This window comes from Mustela lutreola, chromosome 8 (genome assembly GCF_030435805.1).
Source record: "Mustela lutreola isolate mMusLut2 chromosome 8, mMusLut2.pri, whole genome shotgun sequence".
Lineage (NCBI taxonomy): Eukaryota > Metazoa > Chordata > Mammalia > Carnivora > Mustelidae > Mustela > Mustela lutreola.
Window position 1 is genome coordinate 44221928 of NC_081297.1, and position 25582 is coordinate 44247509.

The window sequence follows — 25582 nt, forward strand, 5'->3', positions numbered from 1 at the left end:
TTCTCCCAGTCCCTGGAAGCCACTACTCAACTTTCTACCACCATAGATTTACCCATTTTGGACATTTCATATAAATGAAATTCTATAATATGAGGCCTTTTGTGTCTGGCTTCTTTCACTTAGCATAATGTTTTCAAGGTTCATCCGTGTTATCCCTTGTGTCAGTACTCCATTCCTTGTCATCACTGGAAAACATTCCACTGTACAGATACACTACGTTTGATTTGGTTTTGAGACCAAACGGACTGATGGACATTCGGGTTATTTCTGCCATGGCTGTTATGAACATTCAGGTACAAGTTTTTGTGTGGAAATATGTTTTCCTTTCCTTTGGGTGGTATCCGAGAGTGGAATTGCTAGATCATACGGTTAACTCTATGCTTAACCTTTGAAGAACGGTCAAGCTGTTTTCTAAAGTGGCTGCACCATTTTTCATTTCCACCAGAAACGAGACTTCCAGTTTCTTCACATCTGCATCAACAGCTGGTATTTCAATGCTTTTTGTTGTAGCCATTCTAGCAGGTGTGAAATGGCACCTCATTTATTTGCAATGATAACTAATGATGATGGTTATGAGTATCTTCTCATGTGAACTGTGGCTGTCCATATAGCACTTTCAGAAAATGGTCATTTTTAATTGGATCATTTGTCTTCCTATTTATTGAGTTGAATGAGTTCCTTATATGGGCTAGATATTAATCCCTTATGAGATACATGATTGGTAAATCATGTTCTCCCATTGTATGAGTTCTACTTCTCACTTTCTTTGTTTTTTCACAGTCTTGAGGTCTTTTATTTTCTTTACGTTTATCATGCCATGAATTTTCTTTTCACTTTCTTGATGCTGTTATTTGAAACACAGAAGTTTTTAATGTTGATGAAGTTCAATTTATTGTTTCTTTTATTGCTTATGTTTTTGGCATTGTATCTAAAAACCCATTGCCCAACTCAAGGTCACAAAGATTTACTACTATACTTTCTCCTAAGTGTTTTATAGTATTAGTTTCTTAATTTAGGTCTATGATCCATTTGGGTATTTTGTTTGTTTTAAGTTGATTGATTGATTATTGATTGATTTAAGAAATGTCTACACCTAATGTGGGGCTTAAGCTCACGACTCCATGATCAAGAGTTACATGCTTGGGGCACCTGGGGGGCTTAGTGCGTTAAGCCTCTGCCTTCAGCTCTGGTCATGATCTCAAGGTCCCGGGATTGAGCCCCGCATTGGGCTCTCTGCTCAGTGGGGAGTCTGCTTCCCACTCCCCTCTTCCTGGCTCTCTGCCTGCTTGTGGTCTCTCTCTCTCTCTGTCAAATAAATAAATAAAATCTAAAAAAAAAAAAGAGAGAGAGAGTTACATGCTCTACTAAGTGAGCCAACCAGGCACCCCTCTATGATCCATATTGAGTGAATTTTTGTAAGTGGTGTGAGGCCAGGTTTCAACTTCATCCTTTTACATATAAATTTACATTTGTCCCTGTGTCATTTGCTGAAAAGATCATTGAATTGTCTTGGCATCCTTGTTAAAAATCAATAAATATGATCGTTTATTTCTAGACTCTCAATTCTTTATTATCAATCAATATGTCTATCCTTAAGTAAGTACTATGCAGTCTTGACTATTGTATATTTGAATTTTTAGTTTATCCTTTGGAATATAAATGTATATTGAAAGCATTATTTTAAACTTTCAAGTTTTTAAAAAAATTTTTTAGATTTTATTTATTCATTTATTTTAGAGAGAGAGAGACTGAGTGTGGCGGGGGTGGGGGGCGTGGGGTGGTGGTGAGAAGCAGAGGAAGAGGAACAAGCAGACTGTGCTGAGCACGGAGCCTGATGTGGGGCTTGATTCCACAACCTCAAAACCATGACCTGAGTCAAAATCAAGAGTCAGGCACTTAACCATCTAAGCCACCCAGGTGCCTCTAAACTTTCAAGTTTTTAGAGACTTAAGCTTTAGTATTCTGTTTTATGACATGTGGTCATTTAAGGCTTAATTTGCAGTTTCATTGCACTTTAGCTTAAAAAAAATAAAGGTAAGAATTTCATAAAGTACACTGCTCCATTTGTAATTATTAGGCTTATGAATTATAATATTTAGAATTGCCCTGTCCAGCACAGTAACCAGTAGCCACATGTGACTATGGAGCAACTCAAAATGTGATTAATGTAACTAAGGAACTGAATTTTAAAATTTCACTTGACATTTTCATCACCCTCAAAAATTTCCTCATGCCCAGTTGCTATCAATTTCCATTCCACCCTTGTGGCAGGCAATCTGCTTTTTGTTCTCAATAGATTTGCCTATTCTGGACATTTCATAATAATGGAATCATACAGTTTGCAGCCTTTTGAATCTGGTTTCTTTCACTTAACATAGTATTTTGAGGTTCATTCATACTGTAGTATGTATCCAGGCTTCATTCCTTTTTATTGTTGAATAGTGGTCCATTATATGGATATACCGCATTGTATTTCTCCATTTACCCATTCATGGACATTTGGGTTGTGTCAATTTTATGAAATTTTAATTAATTTAAAATGTAAATACTGAAGCCAGTAAAATAGCTCTCCTTCAACCACAATTTTATTGCATTGGGAAGACTACATTTCTCTTGAACCTCTGAAAATTTAATGTACGAATTGAGATGTGCTGTAAGTGTAAGTGTAAAATACACACTGAATTCTGCAGACTTAATAATAGGCTTAAAAACATAAAGTAAAAAGTTGAAAGACGGAAGAAGGAACAGAGACTATCAAGATAAATTTGAAAGATTAACAGAAATCACAAAATAGATCTGACTCTTGATTTTGGTTCAGGTCCTGATCTCAGAGTGATGAGATCAAGCCCGAGTCGGCTCTAAGTTCAATGCAGAGTCGGCTTGAGGTCCTCTCTCTCTGTCTCCCTTTGTGCCTACCCCGGCTCATGCGCTCTCTCTCTCAAATAAATAAATAAATAAATAAACAAAATCTAAAAAAAAGTGACAGAAATCACAAAGGAAAAGATTAAATGACATCACAAAGGTTAAATTTCTGCCACTTGAAAAACTTCTTAAAATTAAAATGATACAGGGCGCCTGGATGGCCCAGTGGGTTAAGCCTCTGCCTTTGGCTCGGGTCATGATCTCACCATCCTGGGATCAAGTCCCGCATCAGACTCTCTGCTTGGCGAGGAGCCTGCTTCCTCCTCTCTCTCTGCCTGCCTCTCTGCCTACTTGTGATCTCTCTCTGTCAAATAAATAAATAAAATCTTAAATAAAATCCGGAAAAGTCATCCTCAGGCTGAATCCGACTGGGGCAAGATTGCAGATTATGAATACACAGGAGTTGCTACCCTATCACAAACACTGATGTCAATTTTATCTTTATATCTCTAAATATTTTATCTACATTTAATTTTTACTTAATTTATTTAATCTAATTTGTTTTAGTTATTTAATTTATAATGTATATTTATAAAATATAATTATTATATATGATATTATAGTATATATTATATAATTACTGCATATTGTATATTATAATATTACATTATATATTATGTATTATTGTAATTATAATTATAATTATTGTGATTATATAACTTATAATTATATAAGATCATATAATTATACTATGATTATACAATTTTTCTGTTAATATAGTATATTGTATATACTATATTAATATTTATTGATGGATTTGATTACATTTTATCTTTACTTCTGTTTTTCCTGATTATAAAAGAATGACCTTCTGGTTGTTAGAAATTCAAACTGAGGGGGTACCTGACTCAGTTGGTAGAGTGTCCAACTCTTGATCTCTTGGCTAGTGAGTTCGAGTCCCACCCTGGGTATAGAGAGATTTCTTTAAAAATTCAAATTAGGAAAATATATAACTTAGGGAAATTCCTTATTGTGACACAAATTCCTTCCATATTTTTTCCTGTGCTTTACAAATGTATAGTAATCTAAAACAGATAGTCTGAATTTTTTGTTTAATTTGTATCAATACAAGATCATAATCATATTTGTAATGACTTTTTCCTCCACTAGGTATGTTTTATATATCTTGCCATGTTTATGCATAAGGTTCTAACTCATCCTTTTTCTTTTGATTTTTTTAAAGATTTTATTTATTTATTTGACAGAGAGAGACACAGGAAAAAGGGAACACGAACAGGGGGAGTGGGAGAGGAAGAAGCAGGCTTCCCGCCACCGAGCAGGTAGCCTGATGCAGGCTTGATCCCAGGACCCTGGGATCACCACCTGAGTGGAAGGCAGACACTTAATGACTGAGCCACCCACGCACCCTTAACTCATTGTTTTTTAAAGACATACATAATATTTCATTGGTGGATGAAATGCACTCTGGAGACCATTTTCTGTGAGAGAAATTCCCACAAGTGCACTTATTAGGTAAATGGATGAGAATATTTTAAATTTTAATAGATAATTTCCAAATTGTCCTTCTGAAAAGAGTGTAGGGATCTGGGTACATTTGGTAGTAAATTACGTTTGCATTCCACTACGTGTATGAAGATGCTTGTTTATTCACATCATCACCAACACTGAATGTTATCAAGCCAGTTAAATCTTTGCAACCAGCGTAATGGGGACACGCACGCACACACGCGCACACACACGGGCACACACACGGGCATGGGTGTGTGCGCACACTTCAGCCATCTGCTTCCTCAGTGACCTGTTGTTTAGCATCCTTTATTTTTCTGTTGGGTTCACTTTAAAGACCTCTGTGTATATCAGAGAAATCAGTCATCTGTCCTATGTGTTGCAATCGTTTTTCTCATTTGTCTTTGTCTTCTGACATTTATGGTGGCAATGCAGGGAGTGGCTGGCGCACGGGGTCTGAAGGCCAACTCCAGCTTCATCGCCAACAGACGAGCCAAATGACCATAGTTTCGTTACTCAACCTCTTGCTCCATGTCTGTAAACTGAAGAATCAGAACAACACTTAGCTCATGAGGTTGTTACAAGAATGAAATGAGTGTAGGCATATAAAGTTTCATCCTAGCGCTTGCGTGAAATAAGCACTAAAGTCGTATATACCATTATTATTATTATTATTATGCATTCCAATAGTTTTAATTTTATGCAGTCAAATTTATTGATCCTTTATGGTTTCTGGATTTCCTGTCATATTTATAAAGGCTTTTCACCATCTAAGATTAGAAAAATATTTGGGGCACCTGGGTGGTTCAGCGGGTTAAACAGTGGACTCGGTTTCAGCTCAAGTCATGAACTCAGGGTTGAGAGTTTGGGTCCCACTTTGGGCTCATGATCAGTGTGGAATCTTCTTGTCCCCCTCTGTCTCCCTCTGCCCTCTCCCCACTCTCTCTCAAATAAATAAATAAAATCTTTTTAAAAAAAGAAAGAAAATTATTCATCAAGCGTGCGATTGAAAGGAGTCTTCGGGAATCCATTCACAATATGAATTCCCCTCCCCCATTTTACTCTCTTGTAAATTAATTTGGCTGTTCGCATACAGGATTTTTTTCCCCAGAAAGATAATTTAATTTTACTTAAAATGGAGGCTAAAAGTCCAAAATCAAGGTGTCAGTCGGGCTTGCTCCCACCCAAAGGCTCTAGAGAAGAATCCTTCCTTACTTCTTGTATCATCCAGTGGATGCTGGCAATCTTTGGCTTTCTTTGATTTGGGATGGCTAAGTCCGATCTCTGCCTCTGTCTTTGCATGGCCATCTTACCTCTGTGCGTCTAAGTCCCTGTTACCCGTCCCCCTCCCCAGTTTTATTGAGAAATACTTGACATACCTCCCTGTATAAGTTCAAGGCATATGACACGATGGCTTGATTTATATACCTTGGGAGATGACCACCACAATAGGCTCAGCTAACAGCCATCCTTCCTGTGCAGTCTGTCTTGGTCTCTGTGGTGCAAGGGGGTGTTTCAGACATACCCCATGGTCTCGAATCCTCTCGGCGGTGTCTTACTCTTGAATAGTTGTTAGCTGTTCTTCTTGGGAGAGGGTGTGAAGTCGGGAACAACCTAGATCACCATCTTGGGGATAGCACAGCTCAGGAGTTTTTTAAAGGGGAGCCCTGTTGTATTCAGCATGTATGCAATGACCAAGTCGGGTTGTCTTTACAGTGTCTTGGTTTGGGGAATAGACTATGCTCACTTTGCAATTTTATGTCCAAACGGTGGGCCTGGCAAGTCATACAGCCCATCCCCCCTTCATAAACTAAACAACTTGTACTTGTCAAAAGTGCCAGCTCCGTGCCGAGTCCCCGCCCTGAAGGACTTCACAGTCCAATGAGAGAACAGAAAAGTCATCAGAGGGAAGGTGTCATCAAAGGCCTTATGTTAGAAATAACATCCCTGATGGAAGAAAAAGCTCATTGTGTCAATACCAAGGAGGGGAGCAGAGGACATTTCAAACAGTGGGGACAAGATGTTCAGTCACTACTCTACAAATCTGTGTCTGCCTCTAATGTATCGGACTCTCTTGCTACCCCCTCCACAAAGGCATAGAGAACAGGAGGATAACCTGTAGCACTGGAAAGAGGTGAAGGATGGAGAATAGCTAGAGGCCAGATCCCAGAGCTTCAGACTCAGACCTCTGTCCCAGTTACAGCCTTAGGAAAGCAGCTTCCCTCCTCTGGGGCTCACTTAGCTCGTCCCTAATGTGCAGCCTCAGCTCATGTCCTTAGGCAGCTATGGAAATCCTGTAAGATTACACATGTGTAAAAATTCTGTCCCGTACAATGTAAATATTTGACACCCTCAGGGTATTTTGAGCTGCAAATTAATAACTGGAGTGGTTCCTACTGAGGGGACTTCGCTGTGGGTTCAGCCTGTCTGCATTCCCCAGGGCTCCCACACCTGCTGCCCGCAGAGGAGACAGCTTCCAGTGGGGTCCCAACTCCCTGTCCACAGTGCGCCCTGGTCTCCTGAGTCTTGATTCCTGCCTCTCCTAGTCTTGTTGTTGACCCAGGTCAGGACTCCAATGCCCTTTAACCCTGACAAAGATATCCCACAGGAAGGTCGAGCCTCCTCACCTGCTAGGTTGTTCGTAGCGGGATGGGAATCTGCGCCCCCACTCCAGGTACCTACTGTGTTCTTTTGGCCTTGTTTTCCCCAGGCATTGGCACAGGCGCCTTCCTGTCACTGGCAATTCTACCATCTGCTTATGAATAAGAGCTATAGGCATAGAGGCAGGTCAGATGCACATCACCCAGCCAGACCTCAACTCCTCCCCATGCTGCGAGAGCCCAGAGAAGTGCATCATTCTAGAGATCTGAAGACCACTGCAGAGCACAGCACCCCGCAATCCTAATCCTGTGCAGAGAGCACAGAAAGGCGGCTGGCCGGCGGAGGGTCCCTAATGGGAATTAGGGAAACCTGTGTTCCATTTTCAGCACTGTCTAGTTATGGGAACTTGGACAAGTCCCTTCTTTGCTCTGGTCTTCAGTTTCTCCATTTATAAAATGAGAAGGCAGGCCACTGGGCTGTCCTGTTGGCAGAGGGACATGTGCATGGTTTGAGGTTGAATGCCTTTAGGTGGAGCTGACACTTCCCAGTGAGAAGCATTTGCCCCCACTTTTACCGCTGAAGGCACCTGAATTTGTGTTCTTTGCTGCTCCGCAATCCTGGCTCTTGGGAAAGGAGCCAACAGCTCCTGGGCTTTTGGGCACCACTATTTAAGAGGCAGAACACTGCGCTGGCCGCCAAAGGGAAGAGGTAAATACAGAACCAGATCAGGCTAGGTTACCTCACCTTTTGGAGGTCAACCTTGACCTAAGATGCAAACACTGAAGCAGTCACTGGGTTTCCCAAGGCCTGTGGTCCTCATGGCAACAAGAAATCTTTCATGCTTTTCTCCCACACTTACTAAGAGGCTGGCCTGGCTTCACAGCACCTGTTCAGAAGGACACAGTACCACAGAGGGTCCCCACCTGGTTTAGTGCTCAGCTGTCACCATCTTGAAATTCTCAATAATTTTGAACTTGGGATCCCATATGTCCATTCTGTACTGGGCCCTACAAATTACTGTGGGTTACATTATACCCATTTGGCAACCTTTTATCATGTGTCTATGAGCCCCTCCCATTAGGGTACTGGTTCCTAAGACAGACTCCATGATTACCAGAGGAAGAACATTCTGAAGGATTCTTCTTATCCTTCAAGGTCCAGCTGAGATGGCATTGAAGTCCATGAGGTCTCCTCTGACCTCCCCAATGGAGGTTTTCCTACTTTCCCACTTTATCCATATCTCACATGGCACCCATCACTCTCTACAATTGATCACAAACTCCCTGTTGGAATTAGTCATTTCCACAGTACGCCCTCTGTGCTCTGACTTGCCCCCAGTGGATGGATGCTCACTTAGTAAGTGTTTGCTGACTGACTGGAGAGCAAACAGAGCTATCTACTCAGTACAGAGTACGGGGCACTGCATACAGTGGGTGCTCAATCAATGTGCTGACTCATGCTCTGAGCAGGCCTGGTGGTTACATCCCGTGGCCAGGCCCTCCCCCAAGGCAAGAAGTCCCATGGACAATCACTGTCTCCTTTTCCTACATAGTGAGGCTAGAGCCCACGAGGTCCAGAGTGGGACTTCTCAGATACAGTGTCTCCTGGTACAGAGGTGGAGGCTAATTATCCTCCAAAGTGCCTGCGGGCGTAATTATATTAAAAACCCCAGACACTTGCAAAGCACTTCAAAGTCTGCAAGCCATTTTCATAAACATTATCCTCAAACTGTCCTATAAGTCAGGACAAACACTTCAACACCAGTGATGTGGTGGCTGTTTTAACATTTTTTTTTCTTTTACTATTCATTGTTCATTCTCTTTTATTGTTCGCTGAGGCTCATTGAGGAAAAATTTAAAAATACAGAGAAAGCAAAAAGGGAGAGAATACTAGAGAGGACACCGTTCCCATTTAGTCCATAGCTTCTCAGATGCACCTAAAAATCGGATAATGCTAGCACTGCTTTGTGATCATGTGATGCCCGTTTTTCATAGGTGGCTAACCGAGGTCCCCCGTCCCATAGTGAGGGAGGGACAGTGCTGAAGCCTGACTCCAGGGATTATCAGAGACCACTATTCTTATCCTGGAACCCGGCTGCTGCTCCAATTCCAAAGGGGCCAGAGAGACTGAATGCCCCTCTATTTGATGGCCGTAGGAAAGGAACCCCAGCAACAAAGTGATTGCTCTATTGGGCTGAGGGGAAAAGACATCACAAGTGTCCAGGCGCCCCACCATTCACCAGGGGTGAGGCTGGGCAGGGCCTAGGCTGCAGAACTGGACTTTGTCTTGCAGTAAACAGCCCCAGGGATGACCGGGGTCGGCTCTCGGGCAGGGGGCCCAGAGGAAGCAGGTGCTGGGTGGCAGGATCAAGACCGTGTACGACTGACCCCAGAGAGCAACTGGATATCTGTTTGGTAGCCTTGAACAGTCCGTGCCCTTTGTATTTTTAGAAAGGGAGTGAGGGCACAGCAGTGACCCAGCGGCTGCCTCACTGCCCTGGGGCATTGCCCCAGGCTCTGAAAGGGTCCTTCTAAGATGGGTCGGGGCCAGCGGCTGGGGCAGGGCTAGCCGGCCTGCCTGTCTTTGCCCCGCCATCCCTCCCTTCCTCCTGCCTCTTGTCTTCCTCCTTGCCCCGGCACACACTACTGCTGTGTCAGGCACCAGAGGAAGAATTTCCTCAGCGATCTGGCCTTCCAAAGCTAAGCAGAAGCTCACAGAACAACACACTGTTTAAGAGTTAGAGCTCTCTGGCCTCAGACAGACCTGGGTTCAAATCTGGGCTCCGATCTCTCAAGCTATGTGACTCCAGGCAACTTAGTCCCTCTGAGAGTATGCTTCTCCCATAAGGTTTCTATGAGAAGGGAGAAAATGCTTAGAAACACTCAGAAGAGCGACTGGAACACGGTGAGTTATGAACAGATGCAGCTCTTTGCCATAAATCTGGCAAACTTCTGGAATTTGGGCTGTTTAATCTGTTCAGCACCCACAGTGGATCTAGATCTAGAGAATGCCTGAGGGCGGGATGAGAACCGGCCTGGACCCACTGGACGTTTTTCCTGAGGGTTTGACAGAGTTTGGCTGAAGTTCTTTCCTTCCATGTCTGTAGACCGGACCAGGAGCTAGGTCATCACAATGAGGAAGGAGGCGGGGATCCTCTCGTTCTCCAAAGAAGGAAGCTGGAGAAACAGGGAGGTGGCACAACTGGCCCCAGGCCACGGAAAGAAGAAATGTCAGCCAGCCTCCATTCTGAGCCAAGCTCAAAGCCAACCATTTGCTCAACCTCCACTTCCCCAGCCCCCGGCCCCTGGTGTCCGAGCTGTCGCTGAGAGTGCAGGAGCTGGGAATGGTGAGAATGTGTGATGTTGGCTTCTCCCTTCTACATTCAGATCTTGAGGATGGAAGGGAGAGCAGGTATGAGAAGTCAGGCGCGGTCTGTTGCACCTGCAGGGCCTGAGCGGCAGAGCGGGGCTTCCTGGGGGGCTCGGGCTGTAGGTCTCCCAAAAGGCTGGGAGACCTCTTTGGACTGGCTGAAGCTATCTGGGTGCAGTGACGCAGGGCTGGCAGACCCCTGACGGTGGATCCCACCCTGGCTGGGGTCCCTAGGGTTCTGCTCTGGGGACTCCTGTCTTTATGCTGATCCCATCTGCCTCTGGGGCTGTAGGGAGTGTAACAGCATCGCTCCTTGCGAGCAGCTGTTCTCATCTATGCCAGGACCCAGGCACTGCAACCACAGGGACAGCAGACACGCACGCGCGCACGCCCGCGCGCACAAACAGAGGGTGTACGCTAAAGTTGTAGGGAGGACAGAGAGGGGTCAGGAATCGACATGCCCTTATAAGGGGCTCCAAAGAAGAGAGAGACCTATGGAGCACAATTCACCATGCTTCTGCCTCTCAAGCCCCACTGAATGAAGACAGGGGTGACAAGAGCATCATTTGTTCATTCGACACGCGGGGCTAGGTGCCAGGCTTGGGACACAGCTGGGAACAAGGCAGATTGAGTCCTCATTCCCATGACGTTGATCAGCTGGCGTGGGATTGAAAAGGTCTTTTTATCTCCTGGCTTCCCTGCCATCGCCCCCCACCCCACCCCACACCGCCTTTATTACACTTTACTCTCTGCTAAGCCCTGTCATTTTAGGGATTAGGAGAACAGGGATACAGGGAAGACAGGGATCTCTGCTGTGTCCTAGATGCCTGGCACGTGATAGGGGCTGAAAACATGTTTGTTGAACGGAACTGAGTAGGAATCTTGGCAGGCTCTCCCGGCAGGCCTGGGTGGGGTGGGAAATGCACCACCTTCCCTTTTCCCACCTCCATGTCAGATAGGATCTGCTTCATGAGGTCTCCTCACCTGGACTGTCGCCAGATTGTGGGCACAGCTTTTACTGCTTCTGACTCTAATCGCCTGAAAGCCCAAGGAAATCATCCTCACTTTTGGGAAGCTCCTCATCTAGTGGGGACAGGGGCGCCTGGGTAGCTCTGTCGATTCAGTGTCTGCCTTCAGTTCAGGTCATGATCCCAGGGTCCTGGGATCGAGCCCCAAGTCAGGCTCCTTGCTCAGTGGGAAGGCTGCTTCTCCCTTCTACCTCTGCCCCTCTCCCTGTTTGTGCGTGCTCTCTCTCTCTCTCTCAAATAAATAAATAAAACCTTTCTAAAAAATGTATAATCTAGTGGGGACCTTAAAAACGCACACACAGGGACGCCTGGGTGGCTCAGTTGGTTGGGCGACTGCCTTCGGCTCAGGTCATGATCCCAGCATCCTGGGATCAAGTCTCACATCGGGCTCCTTGCTCCGCAGGGAGCCTGCTTCTCCCTCTGCCTCCATCTGCCTGTGCCTGCTCTCTCTCTGTCTCTCTCTTTCTCTCTCTGACAAATAAATAAGATCTTTAAAAAACAAAAACAAAAACACATGCACACTATCATGTGGAATGGTGATATTTTGCTCTAGGATTCATGATTCTGAAAGCCATTTTCACTTACCTGTGTTTAGGCTTCCCATCCGGATATAGGACCTACCACAAAATCCAAGGTTCTACAAGACCAGGAAAGGCTCAATAAATGTTACTGAGTAAAGACATAAAGGGAACTTAAGGGTAAACGTATCAGACTCTTATAAACGGGCTCAGGAGGAACAGCGACTGGGCAGCAGTGGGCGCTGGGTAACAGTGGGCGCTGGGTAGCAGTGGACACTGGGTAGCCAGGAGCCGCCAGATATGCCAGCTGCCGGCGTGAAGGACAGTGGAAAGATCTAAATATGTTATGTCTACATACTTCAGTGTCCACTCTTGAGAGGTTTATAGGGCCAGTGCTGCCAGAGACTGCTGCTGTGGGTAAGCACCTAGACTCCAGAGCCTGCCTGGGTTCAAATCCCAGCTCTGATATTTAACGGCTCAGTGAGCCCGGGGAAAGTCACTGAATCATTCCGAGTCTCAATTTTTTCCTCTGTAAAACAGGTACTATTAAAAGAATTCAGTGGCAGGGGTGCCTGGGTGGCTCAGTTGGTTAGGCATATGCCTTTGGCTCAGACATGGTCTCAGGGTCGTGGAATCGAGTCCCACATCCAGCTCCCTGCTTGGCAGGGAGTCTGCTTCTCCCTCTGGCCCTCCACCTGCTTGTGTGCTCTCTCTCTGTCTCTCTCTCAAATAAATAAAAATAAAATCTTTTTTTTTTTTTTTTAAGAGTTCAGTGACAGAATCAGTACCGGAGGGTCCAGCACTGAGCTTAGAAGACAGTAAAGATATTTGGTAACACGGTGTAGACCAGTGGTCATCCAGCCTGAGCTCGAGGGGGGAAATCCTTTGAAAATACAGATTGCTGGGTTCTGCCCCCAAGTTTCTGATTCAGTCGGTCTGGACTGGACCCCAAGAATTTGCATTTGTCACAAGTTCCCAGGCACTGCTGCTGCTGCTTCCCCAGGGACCACCCTGAAAGAACCACCCGTACAGAAGAGATAATATGGCTTTAGGATTTTGACCATAGGACCATCCTGTATGTAGTATCTGGAGACTCTGGGCAGGTGACCTCGGGGAGCCTCAATGACTTCACCTGTAAAACGGAACTGTTCCCACCCACATCGCAGGGGTCATGTCTGGCCCACAGCATTATCGTTATTATTGCTCACATTTCAGCTCGATTTGTTGGCCCTTGAAAGATGAAGAGGCGTACAGGGAGTAGAGAGGGGCGGGGTAAGGCTGGGGAATGCTGCGGAGAACCCCAAAGTCAAAGTAGGACCTAGAGCAAATGTCTGGAAGCCCCAGAGCAAGGTGCTAATTCAGGAAGTACTCTCGTCGAGGGTATTGGGAGAGTGCAGAAAAATTCTTTGGAAATTTCTATGTGGCAAAGCCATGATTAACTTTGGACCCTAACTGAGATGACGGTGTTTCCTGAAAGCCACTGACAAGGTGACCTCTTACTAAGAAAGAGCAAACAGGTCACATGGGGTTCCTAACACAACCTCTGTGCCTTCCTGTCCCTCCCCGCACACTCTCTTCCTTTTATATATAGCCCCCTTTTGTTAGAAAGCAACCCTGTCACCTCCTGAACTCATAGATCTGCGCTTGGGCTCCCAGCCGCTAGCAGGTGGAGCTAGCCTGGCGCTCCTTGAGCTATTTTCTGGAGGGGGGGCCCTGGTGGTAAACAGTGGTACTGCAGAGCCAGGGGCGACATGGGGGGTGGCGGGGGGGGGGGGGAGCTCTGCCCACGTGGCCAGTATTTGGGCTCTAAAGCCCGGGTTTGCAGCCTGGGCCAAGGGCTGGAGCTTCTCAGCAAGCCTGCGCCCAAGGTTTGGAGGAGAATTCTGGGTCAGGGTATTATTATTACCGGAATAGCACGCAAAAGACACCCCACCAGAGGTGGTTTAAGAGACTGTTGATTTTTAAGAGTGAGAGCCACTGCTCTTGGTACAGGACGCCCTCAATCAGAGCGCTTGCCCCAGACCGAGGCCTCAGGGGTCTGAACTTTTGCAGTTTTGGCCTGAATATCAGTGGCAGCTTCCAATCTGAGTCATTCAGTCCCTGAGGCCAGATACCAGCCCAGGGGAAAGGGCTCTCCCTGGATTGGGGGTTTTCTTTTAAAGGCAGATTCACTGTCCAAACACTTACTCCTTTGCCCTCCCTGCCCAGAAGTTACTGCGCATGAAATCCCACCCTCAAAAAACCTTTCTTTTTACCTTTTAGGAAAAAAGGAACCAAACTCTTTCAAATAAAAAATTCAATATTATCATCCTTTATTGTGCATTGAATACAGGCAAGTCACGGAGCTAGGCCCAGGGGAGACCCATACCTAAGATGAAATCCCTACAGTAAAGTAGGTGGCCAGAGGAGCCATCTAAAAAGGTCTAAACAAACCCTAGGCCAGTACGGAGCAAGCCAGCCTTTGTCCACGGTCTGGGTAGAGCGTGCCCAGCGACAGGTTCTAGAAGGGAGGGGAAGCTTGGGTGGAGAGGGCATGGGAAAGAAAAGCCTTACGTCCCAGAGCTAAGCAGGAGCAGGCCGGGAAGGGTGGGGTGCGTTCAGGGAACAGTGAGTAATGTGGTGTGGCCCAGGGCTGCTGAACATCATTGTGCCTGGCACCAGCAGGCCAGCCAAGTGAGCGGTCATAAGTAAGGGTTAGCTCTCTGCCCCCTCCTGGGGCTGGGAGGAGAAGCAGGCCACCAGGCTAGAGAGAGGGGTAGAGGGAGGCGAGTGGCCAGGGCCTGCCCCACTGAGTCCCAGCAGAGACCCCAGAGACCCAGTGGAGGTGGGCTGGTCTGAGAATTCCCCTCCCCGATGGATGGGCCTGGGGCAGCTGGCAGGTGAGGCTCCTCTGGGTGAGGACAGAGGTTGCCAAGTGGGCAGAGAGAGGCATTTCAAAGACTTCAGGGGCGGCTAGGAAGAAGAGTGATGCCTTCCTTCGAAATTTGGGCTGGAACAGGCCCTGAGTCATAACATATTATTGAAAACGCCTCTAGGCCCACAGGTGCAAGTGTAAGCCTCTCCCACCTCCTATCTGACTCCCAGTTTCAAAGCCCACTCACCCACTTTATCTCGCTGATGTTAAAATTGTTGAAAAGACAGCAGCTTTGTGCTAAACAGGGAAGACATGACTCCCATTCCATAGAGGGAGAAGCTCCCCCTTTGTTTTAACCACTGGCCTTGTTAGGGTGAACATTCATTTTTGTCTTAAATTTATTATTATTTGTTCAATAGTTCAAATATGCAAATGGTTCAAAATTCAAAAGGTATGGGTACAAATCTCTCTCTCTCAACCCTACCTTCCCCCCCTGCCTGGGTCACCTCTTGCCAGTTTGAACCCAAGCCTTTTGACTTCTCCTGCACTGGGCCAAGGCTCAGGGACACTGCGGGTTCGAGAAAGCTGAAAGGCAAGTCTCACTTGCTAACGGTGCTCTACCTCCTCTTAGCAAGTATGCATATGTATCCTTAGGGACAAGTTGTCTTCTTTCCTCTTCATACACATCTTTTATCTTTCCAACCTAAACTCCTTGGAGGTAGGGAGTATGCCTTCAACTTCTGGGAGCTGGTGGAGTAAGGATTCACAGTATGGGGTCTGGCACATAGAAAACGGGGACACAAACTGTACTGTGTGACCTTGTGCAAGTTACTTTGGCTCTCTGAGCTTCCAGTTTTCAACTACACCGATCATGCCCTCACCAGCTTCCCGGGGTTCTCGTGAGGACTCAATAAGATGACTCAGGTCCCACGTTCAGCCTTCTGCCAGGCGCGAAGTAAGCCCTCTGTCAGTAGAAACAACTAGGGTCCCCTGGGGAACTGAGTTTGTGCACAGTTAAGATGGACCCAAGGCACTCTCTCAAACTTAATTCTGACAGAGGATTAGGGATCTTGGGCATCTAATTTAAAGCAAACTGGCGTAGTCGGCCACCCCAAGCCAAATGTTTACGCAGATCATTCTTCCTGGGCCGGCATCTGCTCTTTCCCAAACCAGCCTTCTAGCTCATTCCCATCTGCTTTTCAGGAGAGGCCTGGCCTTTCTGGACAGTCAGTCCTTTTGAGACCAAAAGAAGGGCCAACGGGCAAGGGCTCCTCTGGGCCTCTTTTGTCTGTAGCATTGAGTACCAGCGGATACACAAGGAGATGAGACACGCATATGGCTTTTCTCAGGGCTGACACTAATGACTCACTGGCTGGTCACCAGTGCCCTTGAGCTGCCTGGGGCAAAGTGACTCATTGGCTGCCTCTGGGCCTTGCTCCACAGCTGCCTGACCTTTCCCTCTCTCTCGGGGGAACGTCCTCAACCCCTGAGACTCTCCGACTGGGGGCTTCCCCACTCCTACATCACTCCGGGTTCAGAGGGACCCAGGAAATTGCGCATTCTAACCCTCCTCATCTCACTGATGGAAAAAAGCCACCCCATGGTGGCGATTGGCTTGCTCATACCTCCAACTTATAGTAGCACCAGGATTTGAACCCTGGGCCAGGGTGCCCTCTGTGATACTCTCCTGGTTGCCACAAGGCCCTACCTCCTGGCCCGCTCCTTCCCTGCCTCAGGCTCCAGGTCCCAAACATTCCATGGCTTTGTGGTGGGACAGTTACTTACCCCTTTGAAATCTTGTTTCTGTGAAAGGACAGAATGATCTCTTGGAGCCTGTGGTCCCCACTGACCATAACGCCAATGAACAATGTAAAAGTTTGTTTACTTTTCTGTTAAAACAGGCTTTCCTTTCCTATCCAACTCAAGTTTTGTAAAGAAACAAAAAGATAGGTCAACAAGGATGAAGGGACCCATAATTGTCTGGCAGAACAATGGAGCGAGCAGTCGGTGACTTCCAGGGCTGGAATCCACACCAGCCTCAGGAGCTGGACCTGGCAAAACAAGAAGGATAGTCCGAGTGGAAACAAGAGGGGAGGACAAGGAAGCGAGAGGATGTGATTGTGCTAAGGCAGGCCCAGGAGGTGGGCAAACTGGGAAAATTATGGAGTGGATCTGGGCTGACCCCCAAGCCTCCCTGCTCCATCCCACCTGGGTCAGCAAATCCATGTCCTCTTGGTGCCCAGACCCCCGTGGTGCTCCAGCATGGGACTCTGGATCTAACCCCATCTGTCCCCACACCCACCCCTGTTCCAACTTCCTACCAACCCCCATTCTCCTGGCGTTCAGGTGTCTTCGGCCTGATTTTGATGGGGTGCCTTTCCCACAGGTCTCTGCATTTTAAGCAGGGATTTTGTAATCTCTGGTTCGGTCTGCTGCATAATTTTCCCAGTTTGCCCACCTCCTGGGCCTGTCCTCAGGTTGAGTGGGGTGGGCTGGAATAAGACAGAAGATACTGAGGGTCACTAAAAGTCACTGAGAATTTTCAGACTGAAGGAAAACATGAGAAGAGCTTGGAGTTTTCTCTTTTCTTTGGGAAGAAACAAAGATAGAATGAGTTCTGTCTCCCCATAGCCTCCCCAGCTCCAGAGATGGGATTTTCCTCTTCTGTAATAGCGGCGGAAACTGAGGCCCAAAGTGCCAAGCCTCGAGGCAGAACTGGGCCCCAAGGCCGGGAGCCCTAACCCCCAGGCCCTGGCCCTGTGCTAAGGAGCCAGAGGAAAGGGGCCCAGTGGAGCTGGGTGGAGGTAATGCGGGGCTCGGGGCAGCCCCGCCTCGGAGGTTGCAGCAGGGGGCCAGGGGCTGCTTGGGGAGGGGGCTAGGGCTAGGGCCAGAGGACTGAGGAGGCAAGAGCCAGGGATTCCCAAGTCCCAAGAAATATAATGACTCACGCTGGGTGGCTCTGCAGGCCGGCCCAGCCCACATTCCCGGGTCTTTGTTCCCAGCCAGCCAAGGCCCAGCCTTAAAGGGCCAGCTCCTCGGGCCTGGCCAGGCCGCCCTGCACCGCCCCCACCCTCCTCTTTAACCCTGACCCTTCGCGGGGTTGCTCCTGGACTCCGGGCTGTGGGAAAAAAGGGTGGCGTCCCGCAGGATTTGGGGGTTCATCCAGTTGAATCCTCAAACTGTAAGCGAGGGCCGTCAGGTCATTTCATACATTCCTCTGCCTCTGCACCTGAACCAGCCAAGAAGGACTGTCCTGCTTTTTAAAGATGTTACCTTGAGGGGACCCTTTTCAAAGCAACTTTTCCAGAGTCTCAAAGCAACTCCCCTCTCACACCACCCCTCAGGCTGCAGCTTGGGCTAGAGGTCCCTCTGGGGGGCGGGAGGGTGGGGAGTGGGGGAGGGGACACTCTGTGCTTCCCCCACCCCACCCCACCCCAACCCCTCCCACCCGGGCCCTATCAGTATTGGTCTTTCCTTGAGCTCTCATTTCACACACGTGTTTGGTGACTTTGGGGTTAGCCCATCCAGACTTGTGAACCCGGCTCCCCGTTCTGGGCCCCCGAGGGCTCCGGGCTCCGGGCGGGTCCCGCGCTGCCCGCAGATTCCTCAGGGGAGAAACACCGTCCCGGCGCCGGCGCTGCCGGGGTGCCTCCAGGAACTTCTTTGGACCTCGTACGCCACCATGTGGACACTCTGGGGATCGGGAGCCTTCTGGGGCTTCAAGGGGGCAGACGTGCCCACTGCCACCTGACCAGACACTGGAAAAGCATCCTTAGGTAGAAAGTAGCCCGGAATTAGCACACATCAAAATAAAAGCAGGTTAGAGGGGGAAAGATAGGCCCGCACCCTCCTCTGACTCATACATCCTCTGTGAAATGGCTTTCTTAGAGCCATTTAACCACAGAAGCCTCGCAGCTCTGTGAAAACTTAGAGATAGCAGTATTTTTTGTTAAAGCTTGGGGAGATCTTTGTGTCCCCGAGTAAACCTTTTTATCCCCCAACCCCTTTTTATCTTTTTATCCCCCAACCCCTCACCCACTTTTTGGGCAAAGCTCAGAACACAGCACTAGATCCGTGTTGGGTTTAAGCTTTTGTCCTCTGTGTTCATAGGCAATTTTAAAAGAAGTGGGTCTCCCCTGAGGCTTTCACAGTAATTTTGAAGTTTCTCAGATCTCAGATTGAGAGCCAGCTGCGGAGGGAACAGAAAGTGCAAAGCTTGTGGCTACCGGGCACCCTGGAGGGTAGGATAAGGAGAGGAAGAGTAGACATGGCCCACAGGAAAATCCATGGGCTGGGAAGACGCACTCGCAGTTTTTCCCCAGTCAGAAGCACTTTGAGCAGTGGAGAGGCCTGAGGACTGCTCCACAGACTCTGTCACTTAGTAAGTGTTTTTGTACCCTGAACAGATCTGTAACAAATGGGCCAGAGCCACAGGCTGTAGCTTTGAGTCCTGGTCTTGGCATCCCTGGTCCTAATCAACCAGGCCAGCTGGCTCCAGACAAGTCTAGCATCCAGAAGGAGCTTCCAGAACCCTCTGAGACCTGCCCCATCCACCCAACTACCCATCCATCCACCCCACACACACACATCCACACACTCAATATATCACCTCTGTGGTCATCTGCGGGGTCAGTTTCCCTACCTCCAGTCTGTGACATCTTCCTAACCCCCCCTCTCCTCTCCTCTCTCATTTGCTCTGGTTCAGTTCCTTGTCACCGGGACCCCAAATCAGACCATAATCTTTCAATGGGTTTCCCTGCTTCCGGGCCCTCCCAGGCCAACCCACCCTGGGTACCACTCCTGAATTAACTTTCCGAAAACATACCCAAGTTCTCGTGGTGACCACAGATTGCCTGCAGCAACCCGTCTGAATTTCTGGGCCCAACCCTGAGGCCCCGTCCGTATGTTCTGTCTCGTTACTCCATCTTTCAGAGTGGGTGACATCTTGGGAACATGAGCTTTATTTTTCAAAGTCAAATCAAGGGTAAATTATGTCAATAACTCCTAGCAAAAAAATTTTTTTTTAAATTAAATGAGGCTCTTTTCACTAGTACGCATTGCCATGCATGTCCATACACACAGCCAGACATGCATTCTGACGAGCACAGCTGTGGCCTCAGCGCCCTTGGCCACAGAGTTGAGTGGGACCCAGGTACAGCTCATGACCCATGTGCTAAGCCGTGCACCCTCCCTTGGGGCCACAGCATTATGTGAGCAGAGGTGCCATTCCCATTCCACGGGAGCCTCAGAGCTCCTCCTGTCGTTTTTGAGATGCCTTCCTCTCAGAGGGAAAGAGAGGGGCCCAAGTGCCGGCTCGGACAAAATAGACAATGAAATGATGGTGCAACATCTCAGAAGCAGCTGAGAACTCACCACCGCCCCTCGCCCTTCCTCAGATAGAAGTGGGGAGACCCTTGGGGACCATAAATGACAACGTGCCATCATTTCAAAGGTCCTTTCTAGTCCAACTCCTCACTCTTTCAGGCCGCAGAACTGAGCAGGCTGTTACTTGTCCTCAGCTTCCCACCAGTTAGAGAAAGCTTGAGAACCTCTCTCCTCCTTCCAGTCTCTCAGTGGCTTCCCTGCGGGAGAGTCCCGGGTCAGCCTGCGCTTTCTCTGTTACAGCCTGGGAACCCCAACCCCCGGAGGAGCCAGCCCATCAACCTGAACCACTATGCCACCAAGAAGAGCATGGCAGAGAGCATGCTGGACGTGGCCCTCTTCATGTCCAACACCACGCGGCTGAAAGCGGTGCTGGAGCAGGGACCGGCCTCCCACTACTACACCACCCTCGTCACCCTCATCAGCGTTTCTCTGCTCCTGCAGGTGGCCATTGGAATCCTCCTCGTGGTCATTGGTGAGGATCCCAGGCCTGGAGGGGGCCTCAGGGCCCTCTAGTGGGAAGAAAATCCCCGACTGCCTCCCTGAGCCTCCCCTACTCTGGCACGCCAACATCCCAACCATTGGCTAAGCTGGTGGTAGCCCTCCACAGCTAACACCCAGCTAACAACTCCTACACAGTGAGAGCAGGTCCCTGTCCTGCCTCCTGGTCTTCCACATAGTGGTCCCTCCACGATACCTGCTAAACGACTCTCTTCCCTTACTTGTGGCAGAGGTCCTTATGGCCTTTAGTGTGAGCGTGTGTCCCACTTATAAGACCCAGTGGAAGTTTCCAAATCCCAGTGAGGGGGAAGGAGGCACAGCCCAATGCCTACCACCTCCCTTGCTTTTTGCCACACGGATCTCCACGGTGCCAGACTTTCTCTGGCCTCTAGTGGATGCTGCGGGAGAGGTTTTGGGCTGTGAACTCACACTGACCCTTAGCTCTCCACTTGGTCCGCAGCACGTTGGAACCTCAATGAGGTAGGAAAGCAGGGCCAGGTTAACCAGCTCAACAACACCGCCACCAGCCTGGTCGCCATCACGGTCGTCATCAATGTCTTCATTACAGCCTTCGGGGTACACAAGACAGGCTCCCTGGCTGCCAGGACCTCAAGGAATCCTCTCTGAACACAGCCTTGGGACCCAGGTGAGAGAGGAGGAGAGGTTCCCCCGGGTCCAAGAGTTCCAAATGACCCTTCTCCCGGCTCTGGGGATTTGGGGTAAGAGTGAGATCCTTTCAAGGACCAGGGAAAAGATAGATCTGAGGCAGGAGGGGGTCTGAGAGCACTTGGATTGGGGCCCAGAAAGGCCCCTCCTGCTGCTAACAGGGGAATCTTCCTCAGCGGTCAAGCTGGGGTTTTTCTAGAGCCTGGGATGGATGGGAGGCAGTGTGGTTAGTGCTTGGCTCTGCCCCTCTGGCAAGAGGAAAGATGCCGTATAGGATGCCTCTCTGGCACTGCCCAGCAGTCCCTGTTGCTCAAACTGGGGTCAATGGACCAACAACAACACCAGCTGGAAGGTTGCGGGACATGTGGGATCTCCAGCCCCACTTCAGATCTCCTGAATGAGCGCCTGTGTTTGGAAAAGTTTGCTAGGGGAATTGTGTGCACAGTAAATCTGAGGACCGCTGGTCTGGCCTGCCCTCCTCACCGTCTCGTCTCTGCTTCCCCCTACAGGTCCTAGGTCTGGAACAGCTTCCGCCTCTCCTACCCACTCTGCTAGGCTGAGGGGCCCTTTCCATAGCCCCTGGGAGAGCTTGAGAAGGGCAATGGAGGTGCCCTTCCTCCCCACCAAGAGCATCTGAATAAAGATGTGCTCTTTCACTGGTCTGAGTGAATCCCATCTTGGGCTGGAGTCCTGAGCTCAGAATGGGGTACTGCCGACCTTTCTTTCTGGTAGTATCTCCTGCACCTGAGGCGTGTCTACCTAAGGCCAAGCCCGCCCGGCTTCAGGACTTCTTACTCCACCTCATTCCTTTCCTCCATCCTATCCATTCCCTCTGCTCCAGGCCAAGTTCTCCCCTTTTGTAAAATGGAATGATCTCTATCTATAAAGTTTTCTGTAAATGCACTCTGAGTCAATCTTTATGCCTCTGGGCTAGTCTCTGGATGCCCTCTCCAGCTGTGTTCTGGTAAGGGCTCGACTCCCTCTTCTCTGGGTCCTGCTCTGAGTCAGCTTTTCTGGCCCCACATACCTTGGGCTAATTACCATCTGCTACATCAATGGCAGATTACTTAGTTCTGGATTGATCCATGTTTATGCACAATCCTTTTTGAAAACCTGTTATAGCTTTCAAATTAGCACCTTCCCTTAGGCATGTGCTTAAGGCATACAAACTCATTTTGATCTTTGCCTTAGCCAAACAGAATGAGGACAGTAAATTTGTACCTGTAAAGACCCAACCAGGTATCATACCTCACACAGGAATGATTTTTAGAGTGTCTGCTATTTTCGCCGAGCCATCCTGGCCTGCATCTAGCCTTCGTCCTCCAGGGCGTCCATCCAGGGGGACGTCCCCCAGGGTAGCCCTTCTCTACTGAAACCACCAATCTCCCACTAACTTGCTGAGCAGAAAATGCCCAGTCCGCTCTCAGACAGTGAACTCAGGCAGCTCCCCACAGGGCAAGACCAAACTGATGGTGAACAGTGGAGGGTGGTGTGGGAGCATCCTGACGACTGAAGGACGGAGAAGTGCCCCCTAGCCCCTCAGCCCAGCCCTCTCCCATCTTGATGGGGGATGAGAAGAACACATGAGCCACTTGGTTTTCTAAGAAGATGCTGTATTTAATCACTTCCCTCCCTCCCCCCCAACCCGACACATTTCCCTACAGAGTAGGGGCCCTCCCCCTTAAGGCAGATGGTGTGGAGGTAACAAACATTGAAGGAAAGGCACTGGCCAGAGTCAGAGGGGGTCGTGAGCAGGGCAGGGGAGGGCAGGGCAGGCGGGGCTGGCTCCTGTCTTTAAAAGCATGGAGGCAGCAGAGCTGTCTCGGTTGGCTCAGGCCTACCAGTGCCACGCCCAAGGGTGGCCCCAGAAAGCAAGCTGCCCACCCCAGCCAGCTAACTGGAGCTCTACCTATTCCATATAGCCCTTTCCCAAAGGCAGTAGGCCTGAGCAAGGGCCGTGTGAAAAGCCAGGGCCCAAGGGGCAGGAATGGCATCCAGAAGCCACAGCCCATTAATTGGAAAGTTTTGTCCTTCCTGATTTTTTAGAGGAGGATGAAACTCTCTTCAACCTCCAGAAGGTTCTCAAGGCTTGATTCTCCTTAATGCCAAGCGTGTGCTCTTGGTGAATGCAGGGCCCACCAGGTAGACCCTGGAGCTCTGAAAGCTGTGACTAGGACTCTACCACAGAATGGAGCCTGGGCTCAGCAGCCTGGCCTCCTGTGACCCGCGGCAGCCCCACGAGCCCTTCCTCACAGCAGCGAGCCCCGGGCTCCCCTCCTTCCATGGACGGGAGTGCCAGAGCCAGTGTCCAATGCACCACTGGTCAAACCAGCGGCGGCGGCAGAGGCAGCAGCAGCAGCAGAAAAATCCCCAGCCCTGAAGGCACCTGAGGACTTTTAGTGCAAGACTAAATGTATGATCAGCAGGTGTGAGAAAGGGCAGCCAGAGATTACAAAGGCCAAGGGCTAGCTTCCTGAAATGGCTCCACTCTTCAGTTCCTCCTGGCCCCACTCTTCTCCAATTTGAGGAAGAGATCTCAGGGCGATGCCCTTACCTCCCCAAGCCCATGGCCCTGCCCCTCCACACCCTGGTCCCTGTTCCTCCACTTTGTCCATACCCCTTCCTCTTCTTCCCGGCAGGCCAGGACTGGGGATCTCCCTGAAGGAGGCCAAGTCTGTTCGGGATCAGGACTGTGGGGAACTCCGATTTTCCACTTCCCTTTCTCCCCCTCCTGCTGGATGTCCACTCCCTCTTCCCGTCTAAGCCCAGGGCTTTGTTACATCTCCATCCTCTTTCCTCTCTGCTCCATGGTCTCCTCAAAGCTTCAGCCTGCAGGCAGGCCAGGCCGGGCAGGGCCAGGCCGGGGGCTTCTCTTCCCTCCTTCTCCACCGTGCCTGTCTGGCACCACCTCTACACCAGACACCCAGGAATGACGGGTCCACGGTCCACCAGCCCTCTGTCTCCCGACCCCGCTGAGGCACCATGATGATGCCAGTCTGTGCTGGGCTGGAGTTAGCACCACCCAGAGGAGAAGGTTAATGCCCTAATTGGCGGCCAGCTGTTCTGTGGCTCCCCGGGAGAGATGTGCACGTCTCTGGAAAGCACAGCCGGGGTAGAGCTGAGAACGGATCCACACTGTGCCAGCTCCTCTGGTTATAAATCAGCTGCCAGACCAAGGACTTGAAGGACACGTCGCGCTACACAGAAGTGGGTCTGAGGTATGCAAGCTGGGACATGCCCTAAATGCATGACTCCATCCCTCTCTCACAGTCAAGGCTGGGTCTGGACAGGTACAGTTTTGGTTTTCTGTTAGAAAAAATAAAAACCCCAATAGAATATGTCCAAGAGAAGAGCTTCCAGGTCATGGTCACTGCTCCCCAGGAGGAGCCTGGTGGGGGGTGCTGGAATGCACCTCACGGATAGGTCAGCAGCGCTCAAACAGGTCTTTCCTTCCTTGGCTGCACTGTGCTGCCTTTCCCAGAGGCCAGTCCATCTCTGTCAACTGAGTGAACGGCCCCTCTCGGTCCTTCTCCCAAGGTCCTCCCTTCAGAGACCCCGAGGGTAGAGAGAGGGGCCTTGGCAGCTGTCTGCGTGAGGCAACAGCTCTGGGTGGTGACGGTGTTAGCTCTGAGGCCTCTCGGGGCTCAGCCATGGCTTCTGCCCCCCTTCCCCACCCCCCAGCGGCGAGCAGGGGCACTGGGGAGCCAGCACAAGTCAAGGAGCAGGAAGCAGTCAGTCCAGCGGGCCACCCCTTGGGATCACGGCATCTTCATCTGGCGGCGGTTCCACATGCCTCGCTTGGAATGGAAGTGATGGAAGAAATTCCTGAGGGAGAGACGTTCCACTTCCAGGCCCGCTTGGAGGATCCTGAATGAGGGAGGGGCAGGGTGAGCAACAGAAGCACCAGAGGCAAGTGGGGAGAGGCCCAGGCCCCTGAGGACCCCACTTCCCCTGCCTACGTCACCCCTGCTCCCTGTCTTCCTGTTTCCTCCCCACAGGACGTGGGAGGAGGCTGCAGTTGGGAGCCAGCCAGCCTAGGTCTGAATCCCAGCCCCATATCTTATAAAGCATGTCACCTTTCAGAGTCTCAGTCTGCCAGTCTTTTCCTCCTTTAAGAGAGAGTGATACACAGCCAACCCTGGTCCTTTCTTCCTTTGACGTCTCTCTCCCTTTCTCTCCTCCGCCTCCTCCCTTCAATCCAAATCTCAAGGTATTATCCTCTTTCCCTCCCCATCTCTTGGCAACAAATTCCTCTCCTTCTTCTGTAACTTTTA

At 49.5% G+C, this 25582-nt stretch overlaps 2 protein-coding genes across 5 annotated transcripts in view; one reads left to right on the forward strand and one right to left on the reverse strand.

Annotated features, from left to right (window-relative positions):
* NINJ2 (ninjurin 2) overlaps window positions 1–22211 on the forward strand; it is a 78394-nt gene extending 56183 nt beyond the window's left edge. For all 4 annotated transcript variants that reach the window (XM_059184453.1, XM_059184454.1, XM_059184456.1 and 1 more), the window contains 3 exons: window positions 20385–20616; window positions 21103–21288; window positions 21818–22211. In XM_059184453.1, the coding sequence (XP_059040436.1) occupies window positions 20385–20616; window positions 21103–21269 (399 nt within the window). In that variant the 3' untranslated portion in view covers window positions 21270–21288; window positions 21818–22211. The remainder of the gene's footprint in view (window positions 1–20384; window positions 20617–21102; window positions 21289–21817) is intronic.
* Window positions 22212–22932: 721 nt separating this feature from the next.
* The window catches only part of B4GALNT3 (beta-1,4-N-acetyl-galactosaminyltransferase 3), a 92459-nt gene continuing 89809 nt past the window's right edge, over window positions 22933–25582 (reverse strand). Inside the window, exon 20 of the mRNA XM_059184452.1 lies at window positions 22933–25175. Coding sequence (XP_059040435.1) covers window positions 25067–25175 — 109 coding nt within the window. The 3' untranslated portion in view covers window positions 22933–25066. The remainder of the gene's footprint in view (window positions 25176–25582) is intronic.